General features: G+C 38.2%; 1 protein-coding gene across 3 annotated transcripts; it reads left to right on the forward strand.

The window, feature by feature from the left end:
- Positions 1 to 6,438: 6,438 nt before the first annotated feature.
- Positions 6,439 to 13,502, forward strand: LOC140577307 (F-box only protein 6-like). Of its 3 annotated transcripts, none has more exons than XM_072697223.1 (7): positions 6,439 to 6,520; positions 6,820 to 6,965; positions 7,093 to 7,342; positions 8,424 to 8,538; positions 8,834 to 8,929; positions 9,010 to 9,145; positions 10,144 to 13,502. In XM_072697223.1, the coding sequence occupies exons 2-7, from the start codon at positions 6,918 to 6,920 to the stop codon at positions 10,288 to 10,290; spliced, it is 792 nt and encodes a 263-aa protein (XP_072553324.1). In that variant the 5' UTR covers positions 6,439 to 6,520; positions 6,820 to 6,917; the 3' UTR covers positions 10,291 to 13,502. The 3 variants fall into 3 exon arrangements, with proteins under 3 accessions (XP_072553324.1, XP_072553323.1, XP_072553325.1); XM_072697224.1 differs by having other exon boundaries at positions 6,465 to 6,520; positions 6,836 to 6,965; XM_072697222.1 differs by having other exon boundaries at positions 6,444 to 6,965.
- Positions 13,503 to 13,787: the final 285 nt, after the last annotated feature.

Consider the following 13,787-nt stretch of genomic DNA (forward strand, 5'->3'; position numbering starts at 1 on the left):
CTGAACTGCTGTAATCACTTGATTTCAAATACAGTGCTGACGGCCAGTCACAGCTTTCCTGTCATGACAGGTTCTCCACTAGGCTTTCACATTGCTATAGGGTGACTTTATGCCATTCATAGTCTGCAAATTCAGGTAACTTGGCTTTGTTTGATGAAACGCCTGGGGGAAATGGCAGCCAAACACGTAGAAATACACTTTTAAGGGGAAAAAAAAAAAAGAAAAAAAAACTTTTAAAAAGGTTAAAAATTGACTTAAATGATTATTTTTAAATCAACGTTTTAACAAATAAGTTAGCTTTTCTTTTTCGGTTGTATGCAATGCACTACCTGATTAACACAGATTTAACATGCTCTTAACTCTCAACACAAGATATATTTGCACAGATGTTGGTGTGTAATGACTGTGATATTGGTGTGTGTTTGGTTAATACTATTTTAGCTGGGTGCTAATTGACCCTCTGGAACCAGACAAATGTCCCCACAGCATTAAAATGTTATTGTGAACATGTACATACTTAATGTTACACTTTTAAAAATCCTTTACAGATATTCTCAAGATATAACTCATGTATCCACATTTTACCAGTATTTCTAAGTGTTCAATCATTTAAAAGACTGTGTTCTGAGACAATACCCAACAATAATACTGAATAAACTTGAATAAAGTTGTATAATTATATTTTTTATAATCTTTTTACCTGCAATTTATTTGAACACTTTATCCCTCCATCATTCATAATGTTAATAAGCAAAATATTCCAAAAAAAGTACTCAAAACATGGCTGCCCCACAACTGAACTGCTATAATCACTTCAAATACAGTGCTATTAATAAGCTTCAAAACTGCTGAGCCTGAACTAAGGGTTGCCAGATTCAGTGGGCAGCACTGTCACTGTATGACCACCTTGGTGCCCAGGCAGAGAAAAATCTAGATGCTTTTCTTCTATGTGTCTGGAGGGAAGGCAAGTCAAGCTTTGTCAGGGTTAGAAGGGCTCTAGGCATGGACTGGGTTTTGACTTCTGAAGGTCCATTTTTAACTTTAGCATTGTAAGCTAGCTACAGTAAGCCAGTGAAGGGTGTGCAGCGACGGAGTGACATGGCTGATATCCTACACAAAAGAATTAGCTATTTAAGAGGATGACATGTTTGTTCCAGCCTGTACAGAGAAGATGAGAAAAGCGTACTGACATGTAGCATGAAATATTATACATATACTGTACATATATATATATATATATATATATATATATATATATATATATGTGTGTATATATATATATATATATATATATATATATATAAATAATATGCCAAACATCACATACCACACACCTCAATGTAGGGGTGTTATGTTTAGTTTAACCAGGTTTGTTTGGTTATCTAGGTTACAGGGGTAACTCAGTTGGTAGGTTAATGTCAGCTACCTACCAAGACAGCTCTAATTAATTAACAGCTAATTCATAGCAGGCGGACATCAGCATCAGTCGCACAACAACAGATAAATACAGTTTAAACACAAAAATACAGTTTAGAATAATTTTACTCAACAGATATACTATCTATATGTTGTGGAAGTTTATTTACTGGTCCCTGTCATCCATGCTGCCTGAAGAAAAGCTCTTTAACAGATTCTGATTTGATTCTGTTGTTTGCACCTTCCTCAGGTGATGTTAAATAATGTTGAAAATTAACCCATCACCTAGGTCGTTTCTGTAAGACAGTAACTCAGCCGTTGGGCTACACAAACAAACACTACCCAGCACTGTGTAAACAACACAGTCCTATTTAGGAATCCGAGACCACAAAATAACATATCACCTTGTAGTCTACATAGACTAGAAACTTAATTTGTGGCCACACCTTATGGAAAATAATCACCATGTCACCCTTGGGGCTCCATACATACAGAAAAACTATATAGTCTATAGCAAATTAGCCTAGTTAGTTATAGAAGGCATGCCTTGGGAAATTATTTATGGTGCTAGGTAAAAGCAGCATGGCATTATGCCAGATACAATTGGGCAATTGCAGTTTGTTCAGATACAAAAAAAAAACATTAACAATAGAGGCTTAACCCCTTAGAAAGTCTATGGCCCGCAGACGGGCCGAAAGTGTTATTACAAACATCTATCACCAAAGAATAGCCCCACCAGTTTGTACAGAAGTCCCTGTAGTTATTGAATAATACACCTTAGTGTGTAATAAGCAATAATTGGAGTTTTAAGGGGTTGAACCACTGTACTAATGGCCTTTTTCTGCAGGACTAAGCTACCTGTGCACTGGTGCTTTAACTGGAAACCACCTCGCTTTGAGACAAACTTTGCAGAGGGGTGAAGTTACTGTTCTATGGGACAGTTGTTGCCCTGTGTTTCAGTAATGAAGTAGCTGTTTAATGAGCAGCTAAAAGGGACATGTCATGAATAATGTGAATAAACATGAGAGTATTTTTTTATTTTAGATTCTTGATACGATTTAAGCCACATGCTGCATTATATCATTGCTATTATGTTCAGATATTATATCCAGATATAATACTGATACTCACAACACAAGAAGGGATCAGGATCTATGATTACGTGGAAAATGGATGTTCTCTGCTCTCAATCTAGTGAACCTTGATGAATCCAGCATTGATTATGCAACAAGTTGCACAATCTGAGAAGAACTGGGGGGAAGTGTATCTAGAACATAGTGTCTCTAGAGCCATCGTACAAGCTCTTGAGGGAGTACAGTGCTCAGTTACAGAGAGTTCAATGCTCAGTTATTAGTGCATTTATTCTAAGCAGTATGTAAATGCTAAACAATGTAATATACCTCCCCACCGACTTCGGATCCAACCCTAGTCTATGTAGTCATGTGTAAACATAATGTGTAATGCTTCATTAGCAAATTCAGAACTTCTAAGGTCGCAGATATAATGTCTGGATTTCCAATAAAAAATATATCTGCCCCAAATTTCTTTTTGACATTGAACTGCATGTAATTTCTTATTTCTTAGATTTAGATAATTACCCAACCCACTAGTTAGATACATGCCTCTTGTGACACACGCACAACCAGCCACCACCTCTTTTCGAACTGCTGGAGATGCAACATCACCCAGCAACCAACACCATCAGAGGTAAAACGTGCCGGGTACCCAGCTCTGATGCATCTGTATAACACCGGAGTGATGTGTGGAGAGAGACAGCCATCTACCCACTCGTAGAGAGCAAGGCCAATTATGCTCTCTCAGGATGCATCAACTCTTAAACACAATAATGAATCATTTAGCACTTTGTTTAAGTCAAACAGACACAGATATATATATATATATATATATATATATATATATATATATATATATATATATAGTTTTCATTTTTGGATATCTTTACATCATTTATCTCTAGCCTCAGGGGACTTTGGGCCTACCCTATGAACTGTGATGTCCATCCATTTGGGTACGTAGCCATTTGTTTCATCTATGTATTGGAGACTACATGGACAAAAGAGAAGATAAATGATCTGTTTTGTAGCAAAGCTAAAGTGTTCACCTTCTTGCAATTGTGACATGATGCATAGCGGTGACAGGGGGAAGACAATTCTGCACATTGCAATTTCCTCTCTTGACCACATGAGGATGTATTCATACCAGCATGAACCAATTTTTTTTTCTCTTAACCCTTTAACGCAGCAAGGCTTATTACACACTAAGTCACATTACTCAATTACTCAGTAAACCACTGAGACCTTTGTACAAACTGGTGGGGCTTTTTCTTGGTAATAGAAGTTTGTAATAACACGTTTCATAGGCTTTATTAAGGGGTTAAATGGCCAAATAAAAGCAGGTCTGAAAAAAACATATTTTCCAATTGCATCTAAAATGACATGTTCTAATGAGATTCTTATGAAGTGGCTTACTCATAGGATTGAAAGTAGTGCAACAGATGCTTGAGTTAGCTTGAGCTGGTTAGAGTGAGATTTCCCATCCCTATGAAGTGCCAGCTATTGACCCATAGAAATGGATTAAAGGCTACTTCTTTAAGGAACTTTAAGGAAGTTGATGTGTGACTATCAGCCTGCAAAAGGTTGTTTCTGTTTGCAGGCTTGAAATACAAAGAGGTAAGTGTAATGGAGTGGAGTGCCATGGAAATCTACCAGTTTATTTGATAGTACAGAATATTGAATTCACGCCATTCGACACTGCTTCAGTCCGAGTGTCCGAGAAATCATAAAAAAGCAAAAAATGATGTGGGATGCAGACAGAATATAAGAGCAGAAGTACTGTAAATACGTTTTAAGCATAACCAGGGGCAAAAATGTTACTTAGACTTGTGCCCTGAATTTGTAGAAAGATGTGAAATCTTGAGGCCTCTAAATGATCAGATTGAGGTATATTGGTATACAGAATAATGGTATCAAGTGTATTTAAAAAGATATTATTATTTGAAGTGGTGCCAGATAATTGCTGAAGGAAATCACCAGTATCTCTTAAGCAAGATGGTGGTTTATCTATTAAAAGTCTTAAGTGAGGCCATAAACAGATAAGACACACACACACATACTAGTGAATGGGGCCGTGAGTATGCATACCTGGAGCAGTGGGCAGCCACTTCAGCAGACTTCAGACTTGGTGCATTATTAAAAGGCACCCCAGCTATGAATGTTAAGGGAGAGTCAAACCAGTGACCTTTTAGCCCCAAGCCTGCTTCTCCAATTGTAAGGCCACAGCTACCCTTATATGGCAGGAGGAACTGAACTGACGCTGTGGATTAAACAGAAAGTATCAAAAGGGATCCTTCTAATTTTTTAGATGTAGACTTTCTCAAAAATCCATAGTGTGTCTGAAGTGATAACATAAAAAAGAGCAGTTTCAAAACAGTGTCATGCTTGCTTACGTATTTTTAAAAATTGATGGGTGAATTATTTCTTTCAATTTTAAAAGTGAAACGCCCTCTCATTAGCTTTAGCATGCATACCTTAATACTTTATTAGCCTCCTCTCAGGCCCTATCCCAAGCTGTGCTAGCACATAAAGCACAGGTTGTTTTGCCACATATTGCATTTCTCAAGTAGTTCAAGTATTTAAGCAATTATTAATTAAGTCATTTGTACATTTTTGATGTATAAATATCTTGGAATTAACTCTTTTGCCTCAGAAGGAAACACACTGATTTTACACTGGGCTTACGAGAAAGTGACTGTGGTATTGTCTGGTAGGGATAGCTTTTAGCCTAGCACCTGGCTAGCTTCTTCGGTTCCCCGTGACACGTGGTTTGCTTTTCCTGGCCGGCGGTCACACAGATACTCGCAGCGGCATTTGCTTCAGTCAGATCTTCTCCGAGCAATGCTTCCTTCACTCAGCTAGCCTTAACTTTTAGCCTTGCTTAATTATTCTCCCAGCTGTTGCGTTTAGCCTCGATAGCTTTCACTAGTAGGCTGAGTGTGAGCATATTTTGGGGGTGTAAATATAATGAATCAGTTCATCTCTTATGTGACAGTTTTGAGGTTTTGGAAGTGGCCTGTTTTACAGCTCTGTTTTACTTGCTTGGGTTATGCTTTTAAAAGAGGACACAACAGCGTTTAAGGTTCACGGTACGTTACTTCCAGGTACCACAAACTGTCAGTACATAATGCTTTATTCTAGTGGTGTCAATCTATTCAACAGTTTAATTGCGTCAATCAAAAAACAATTCTGTGATTAATTCTAAAAAATCACAAGTTAAAATACAATTAATGGACAGGAGAACAAATAAATGTGTTAAATAATAAAATAATAACAAATATTTAATATATATATTTTAATAATATTTAGTATTACTAATAAATTGGCTAGAGGAATCTATGTTATTTTCTCCTTATAATATCTCAGGGTAGTTTTTGTAGGTTTATTGATCATGATGAAGCTCGGACACAGAAGCTTTAATAGAGAAAAAGATTCAACTTCAACTTTTTAACAGATAAATGGATACATGGATGATCAGTCATTGGGTTGGACTGAGAGAGGAGCAGCCCTGTGTGTGTGTGTGAGAGTGAGAGAGAGAGAGTGAGAGAGAGAGAGAGGGGGGGGGGGTAAGAGAATAAGAGTAAATTATGAGATTTAATCCATATTTCAGCATAAATAAAACACAATCTACTCTCTGAGCTCAACAGTAGCAAAGCTGTGTTTACATCCCTAAAGCTAAAACCGCTAATACGCCTCTATAGGCTCTGTAAACAGAGTGACCTACGGGAGGAAATTGGGGCCAAACTTGGTAAGATGATTAAATTGCGTTACAAAAATGTTAAAGTTTGCAGAGTATATTCATTAGTTAACTCTCATTATTTAATAAAGCTTCAAGAATAAGTATAACGACCTGTTTTGAACACAGGGCTGGACCACAGGGTTTAGTTTCGGTTTTATTCTCTTCCTCCAGCTCTGCAGGTGGCAGCAAATGATGCAGATTTCCAGCTCGCTTATTAAAGTAGACGAAGCAGAAAGAAGACGACGACGGATGCGATGGTAGACACTTTCCCCCCAACCTTCGTGTTTTAATGGTTCGCGACACTCTTACCTCTTACTCACAGATATCTAGAAGAAAGCGAGCTAGCTAGCTAGCATCGCTAGTTCCAGCTCTCTGGTACACCATTGTAGCTAGATACCCTCAACTGATATGGGTGTAAACAATCCCACCCATGCCACAACCAAAGCGAAAGTTAAGCAGTGAAACAGATGGGCCTGTTGAATACTGCTGGATGGTGGCTAGCTAGCTAAATTAAAGTGAATTTGAGTAACTGAATAAGTTATCTGTCTAATTCGGAGTGTTGTTGTTGTTGTTGTTGTTGTTGTTGTTTAGCTTGTGCTAACTGAAGTCTTAGGGTCTACTAGAGCTTGTCGGCCCCCCTTTTCTGCTCTAACTACGGCTAATACTGTGAGATCTCTGGTATTTCGTCAATGAAAAGAAGGAGGGTGAGAATGGGTCAGTCAGCAAGCAGTCCAGACGTAAGTTGTGCCCCGAGTCCAACAGTCCACTGATATTTGCTTCAGCTCTGACTGGGCGACGACTCTGAGCAGCTGAACAGAAATGGCCTCTTCTCCGTCTTCCTCTCTCTGGTGTTCATTGCCTCAGTGCCCGGGTCTTCCCCTTGCTGTCATTGAGGAAGTCCTCCTGAACCTCCCCATGCAGCAGGTCGTGTGCGTGTGTCGGCTGGTGTGTCGTGAGTGGAGGCTGGTGGTGGACAGCGCTTCGTTCTGGAAAGAGAAATGTCGCAGGGAAGGGCTGAAGCCTCGCCACGCAGACAGAAGTGCGAGAGAATGGCAGCTCTTCTACTGGCTGTGTAAGAGACGCCGCAACCTTTTAAAGAATCCCAAAGCTGAAGGTGAGACACGTTTTTATTAAAGTATTCGTTTATTCTTTTATTAAAACTCAGGTAAATATTAGCTCTAGGGACTATGTCATTGTTACTAGTGATATCAGGTGGACTAATCATGTTACCAAGACGACAGATGACGACATCTATTGATATATGACGTTCATTCCGGCTGCTCGTACCATTGATCTACTCATGGGATTTCACCCTCTCTTATCTGTAATTACATTTCAAGCAGTGAAAAGTCCAGTTGCAGATACAGTCTGTGGACAAAAGTATTGGGACACACGTCTTAATAATAGAATTCCGGTGTTTAATTCAGTCCCATTGCCACAGGTCAGGTGTATGAAATCAAACACTCAGCCTTTTCCAACGTTTGTGAAAGAATATGTCAATCTAAAGACTATATAAATATATATATATATATATATATATATATATATATATATATATATATATATATATATATATAAGATAGGATAAGATAGGATAATCATTTATTAGTCCCACAGTGGGGAAATGCAGTGTCACAGCAGAAAGGGATAGCAAGACACTCAGTTACAAAAAATGTAGATAAATAATTTACACTATATACACAATATAAAATTTAAAAAGCAATAACAATATTATTTACAGGTTATTGCAAATGACTCTTAATTGCACATGTGGGAGGGGAGGGGGTATTGCATATGGTATTTTTACATTGAGGGACCTCTTTTCCCTGAACATGTGTGTGTAGTTAAGTGTGTGTGTATGTGGTCCGCTGGGAGCAGTGCTGGTTGTCTGACGGCAGCAGGAAGGAAGGACCTGATATATATATATATATATATATATATATATATATATATATATATATATATATATATATATATATATATATATATATATGCATAAAATACATTGATTGGTTCACTGGCCTGACTGAATCTATTGAGTAAAACAAAAAAGCATGCACTAGCTACACCAGCTTGCAGATCCCAAATCCCAGTGATAATTGTTAAATTAATTAAATTAATTATAATGCTACTAAGATGATTGTTTATTAGTCCCACAGTGGGGAAATTCACTCATAGTAAAGTCTCACCTCTAGAGAATTATCGTGGATGGGACATCATAGAAAACGGAGGCCACAAGTGGAATATAGAAGGAATGTTCACGCCTCATCCGGATGAAACAGTAACAAAATGCTTTGTTACCTCTTACTTGTAAGTGTTGACTTTGTTATTTCATGCTCTGTGCATTCGATTAACAAAAAAATTTAGTCATGACATTTTATATACAACATGTTTTACACATTTTATAGCATATTGTTGCACATGAATGCAAGGCTAAACACAGCATTCCTTCTTTCTTTTTTATGCAGTTTTACCTGATGGCGTAGATAAATGATAGGTTTATAAGCTTTTAAGCCATTAAATAAAACTCGCTAAAACAACGCTGAAACTTATGTGTATCAAAGGGTAAGCGTTCCTTAATAATAATCCATGATATATATTCCAGTGCATGTATCAAGAGGCAGCTAATCAACTTGGAGAAAGAGGGCTACAGTCCTGCACTCCTGGATGAAATACAGCCAGACATCATTATATCAGATTGGTGAGCATTCATCCGGTCTTTCTGAATTCTTTCTTATGGCATTATTTTTATGTCACAAAGTGGATCTTCCTTTTGTACAGGTATGCTCCAAGGTGGGACTGTGGTAGTGAATATCACATCTGTGTGGAGCTGCTCAATAACAAAAAGAAGCCCATTCAAACCTTTCAACCAGAGTTGGTCACTTTTCCACAGTGGAATGATCAGCAGTGGAACCAGGTAAATGTTTTATCGATTGTCTCCTTTTGCTGTCTGAATATTCAGGTGAAAAAAAGAAAAAGAAGAAGAAAAAAAACCCACCAAACATTTGTGTCACTCAAATGAGAACCGCTCCTGAACTATAGGCCCAGACAAGGCTGCAAGAAGTACATTATCTGTACAGTAAAAAAAAATCTGGTTAATAAAAATGGCAGACCCAAAGCCATATTTGATTAAGTGCAGAGGAAAAAAGCTGGGCATTAACAGATTAGTGTGTCAACCAAAACAAATTTGTAAACTGTAAGCATGTAGGTTACACAAGTTTGTATATCCGTAATGCGAACAGGAACCTGTAGAACCGCCAAGGTTGCTAAAATACTTCATATTTTGACACATTAGTACACACTACTCAAAGACAATCTTATATAAAAATTATATATATATATATATATATATATATATATATATATATATATATACATATACACTTTGAATCACCTTGTTTACTTACTCAGTTATTGACTTGTGTGGGATTTGGAAAGATCCACGACAGTCTCAAACCGAAATGCTGTAATCGCATACTTTTTTTTTTCCATTCAGCAGATAATAAGGCTAGTTGAGCAATGTGTCATTTACAACAATATAGTGGCTCAAAATATATTATTCCATATAGTAGCAATTATTTAATTTTAATTGAACCCCAGGCTGTTTCTATGGTCACAGTTACCCAGTTTATTGATAACAGTCTTTACCAGAAATGCTGTCATTGCATACCTCAGAGGCTTTCCATTCAGTTTAACCATTCAGTTGATTCATTTGTGAAACACTCATCTATGGAGGCTCCATAGTTGGTAAATCATTGACAGTTCATTAATTGATGCTGTAGTTCCGCTACATTCCTGCTGGACAAACCTTTTCTGGTGGATCTTAGACTTCATTGTTATTAATGGAATGTGCTTTAGTAGTTGTTGAATTATTAGCCGAAGTTCGTTGTTTAATATTCTCCTGTTTTATTGTAGATGACTCATGTCTTCAAGGACTATGGACCAGGTGTTCGCTATGTCCGGTTCACTCACGGAGGGAAAGACACACAGTTTTGGGCCGGCTGGTACGGAATACGAGTCACTAACAGTAGTGTGGAAGTCTACCCGGCAGTAGAGGCGTAATGTTCGCATGTGTGTCTTGATTCAGCAAATGAAGGAAATTCCCACAGGAAAATCTGGCTGCTCCAGAACCAGGCTGTAAGAAGTTTGACTGGTGAGCTAAGTGTTTGTGTGATAGCTAACATTGACATTAGATAAGTAATTGGTTCATCTCTGGACATTTAAGCACATTCAAAGCATGTTAGCTAGCTAACTGTCACATAGTTTTGTTTTTGTTTTTGTTTTAAAAATTCATTGTCCAACAATACTCTTTATTTTTTAATAAAAGAGGGTGATGTAGTCTTTATCAAAGTTTAAAAACATAGATATATGTAAACTATATATTTTGTGTTTTTGCAATGTCACTCAAGTCAGCACATTTCCATATATCAATTTATTTAGCCTACTGGCATAACTCTACTCATTCATGTTGAAAGGAATTTTTCATGCCAGAATGTCTTTTGAATGAAGCGCAATACAGAACAGCCAGAGAACACAGTGGTTTATATCTGACTTTGACTTGTAATATTAATAAATAGCCAGTCAGAATAGATTTCATTTACTTATATCAGTCTTAAAGGGACATTAACGACAACATCCTGTTAATTGTAAGGTATTAAAAAGCGTTTAGAAAATATACCTTTTAAGTCTTTTTGGCACATAAAATCACAAAGTGGTTTGAGTGTCACCCCTATTTGGTCAGTTGGGTAACTTGCAATCAGGCTGAGTGGACATCTGCCATAGCTGAGACTTTTTCCAGGGTGGAGCTGGGGCGCAGGGGTGCAGCTAGGTGTCAGTCACGTGATTTCCCATGAGATCATTGTGCCTTCAACCTTTCGAGAGAGAAATCAAAGATGTGAGCAAAATGTATTTGTAATTGAATGTAAGGTGACTGAGTTCCCTTTGTCTTAATGACCGCTTTGCCTTTCCTGAAGCGAGTTCTGTCTGTTGTAGTCTACTCTTCCACAAACTTAAAACTAAAGTATGATGTGAGCCTATTTCAGATCTGGACTTGCAGTATGTGCCTTACTTGTGTTCGTACTCTTGGAATGTTGAAGTGTTAGCGCTGTTGCGCATGGATATAAAGTGGAGGACTGGGCTAAAATGGACATAAATCTTTCCCCGACAGACTGAAGCTGTTACTGTAAAAGGACTCGTAATCAAGTTTCAGAAAAGAAGTCATGCATGTGAGTCATTTTTGATCTGGAGACATATTTAATAAATGAAAAGCGTAAGGTCAATTCTAGCCAAACTATGCATTGTATAGTTGTTAGTTTGTATGTCTATGATGTAGATACTTAATACATGACCGTGTGCTCAGCAAAAACCTTGATAATACTGGCAAACGCACTTTTCCTGTTTATAGCTTGTGATGTACCATTGTAATGTCATGCATTTCTAATATACCAGTTGCACTGTTTATACTCATTGTTGAGTACACCCTCTCAGACTGCACATATATATATATATATATGTAATCACAACATCTCATGACTCTGACTGCTTTGGATGTTAGTCAAGATGGTATATATACTATATACTAATATATACTTATGTTATAGACCTGCTACCCAAGTACTCCACAAAATTCTCCTTCGTAATGTCCCCCTATGGTTACGGCCCTCAGAATGCCCACTCTGGCTCTAGTAAAACACATTGTGGCGACAGACAGTTAAAAACGAGACATTAATAAAAAGTGAGTTTTGTGTTCAGTAGGTTTACTTTTGTTTTGCTGATAAATGTAGAATTATAGAGACACTCCAGCGGGGGCAGTACTTTTTAACAGCACTTTAAATGCAGTAATACACAGGCAAAGACGTCTATATGGATAGAAATTTGTGGAGTTACATGTGGGCTGCATATATTGGGGCACAATTTTTGGAGATTTATGAGATACGTGTCTGCTGAGTCGACACCTTGGCTGTGATGGTGCGCCCCTGGATTGTCTCTCAGAACGTAAAATATCAGAAATAACGATGCTTAACAACGAAGCTACTGAAGGACTTTTCTTGGTTGACAATGTTGAGGCTGTTTTACTCTTGTGTTGATACTCAAGTGTTCAATAAACAACATATATGGATAAGAGAAGCTCTCGGCTATCAGGTGCACTGATAGTGGTGGCAACATGGCAAGTGTTGGGTCAGCGGTTAGAGCGCTGAGCCTGGCTTTGTCAGCTGAGATTTTTAAAAACATGGGGCACAAGTTTAGAAAAGCGTCCCCTGAACCAGCAGGACATAACCCCCAGCTGCTCTCCAAGTGAAGCAGCCTGTGTCAGCAATGATTGAATTCATTAGACAAGGTGTCCATAAACATTTGGACATGTAGCAGAGTTGTGTAATGCATGCTGGGTACTGCTAGGGGAGAAAACCACATTTCTGTTTAAGGTCACAGTGAATCTCTCCTGGGAAACCAGCCCTTAAAGACGTTCCAGTGTTTCCCAAATGGATAGACTCGTTTCCAAAAACGAGGCATCATGAGGCCATGTTACATATTCAAATGCTCACAGGTGTGTGAAACTTTTGTAGACGTTTTGGTGACTTGTAGGGTTCTCTGTCCCACAATAGCATTTACAGTACTGTATGTGTATCCAACACAAATGGCAACACAATCAATTGACCTCACCTCCGTCTGGTGCAATGCTTTCCTTAGCCAAGCAGCAGGGGGAAAAATGCCAGGCAGATCCATCCCTGGTATTCACCTGCTTGGAAAGTCATCACATGCCTCCTCCATTGCCTGGAATACCACCACATGCTCATGGGGTCTATGTTGATACATTCTTCATCATCAGAAATGGGAAATATAGTGGAGTGTACAGCACAAGAAAATGTGACGTTGTTGGTGAACCAGTCTAACTTGTGCATCGTTCCATTGTGTATGTGTGTATGTATATGTGTGTACACAATGAGAGGGGGGGCACCTCATGGATGCAGTAGTTTTGTGTTCATTTAAACATCTCCAGAAGCTCTCCTGAGGGAAGTCTAGTATTATTTAATATTATATTCGAATATTATTATTATTAACCTTCAACGCTTAGTCGTGCGAATCAGTGCTTTATCATTTAAGAGGTGAGCTGGTGATGGAGTTGAAAACATCTACACAGCTTTGTTCTTTAAACCAGCTTACACGGGATCACCTTCTTTAAAATGTGTATGCGTAAAGTGTTGCATGGCATATATGGCCACCTGCTCATTCATTGTTTTGCCCAAAATCAAGGACAATAAATAGAGTGTATCCAGTTTTTGTTGGAGTAACTGTCTCAGGGAACCCTTTCTTTACTGTGAGGATTTGATTGCATTCAGCAACAAGAGCATTACAGAGGGCAGGATGTTGGGATAACCACCACCTCACCTCACCTCACCTCATCTCAAAAGGGCACTGTCATTCCAGAGAACACTGATGATGTGTGATACCCACCCACACACACACACACACACACTTTTTATAGGTCTCTGGATGACTTGATTGCATTTGACCTGGAGCCTCTGTGTTGCATCTTTGTTAATTATATTGGTTAAAAGTTT

The sequence above is a fragment of the Salminus brasiliensis genome, chromosome 14 (assembly GCF_030463535.1).
Source record: "Salminus brasiliensis chromosome 14, fSalBra1.hap2, whole genome shotgun sequence".
Classification (NCBI taxonomy): Eukaryota; Metazoa; Chordata; class Actinopteri; order Characiformes; family Bryconidae; genus Salminus; species Salminus brasiliensis.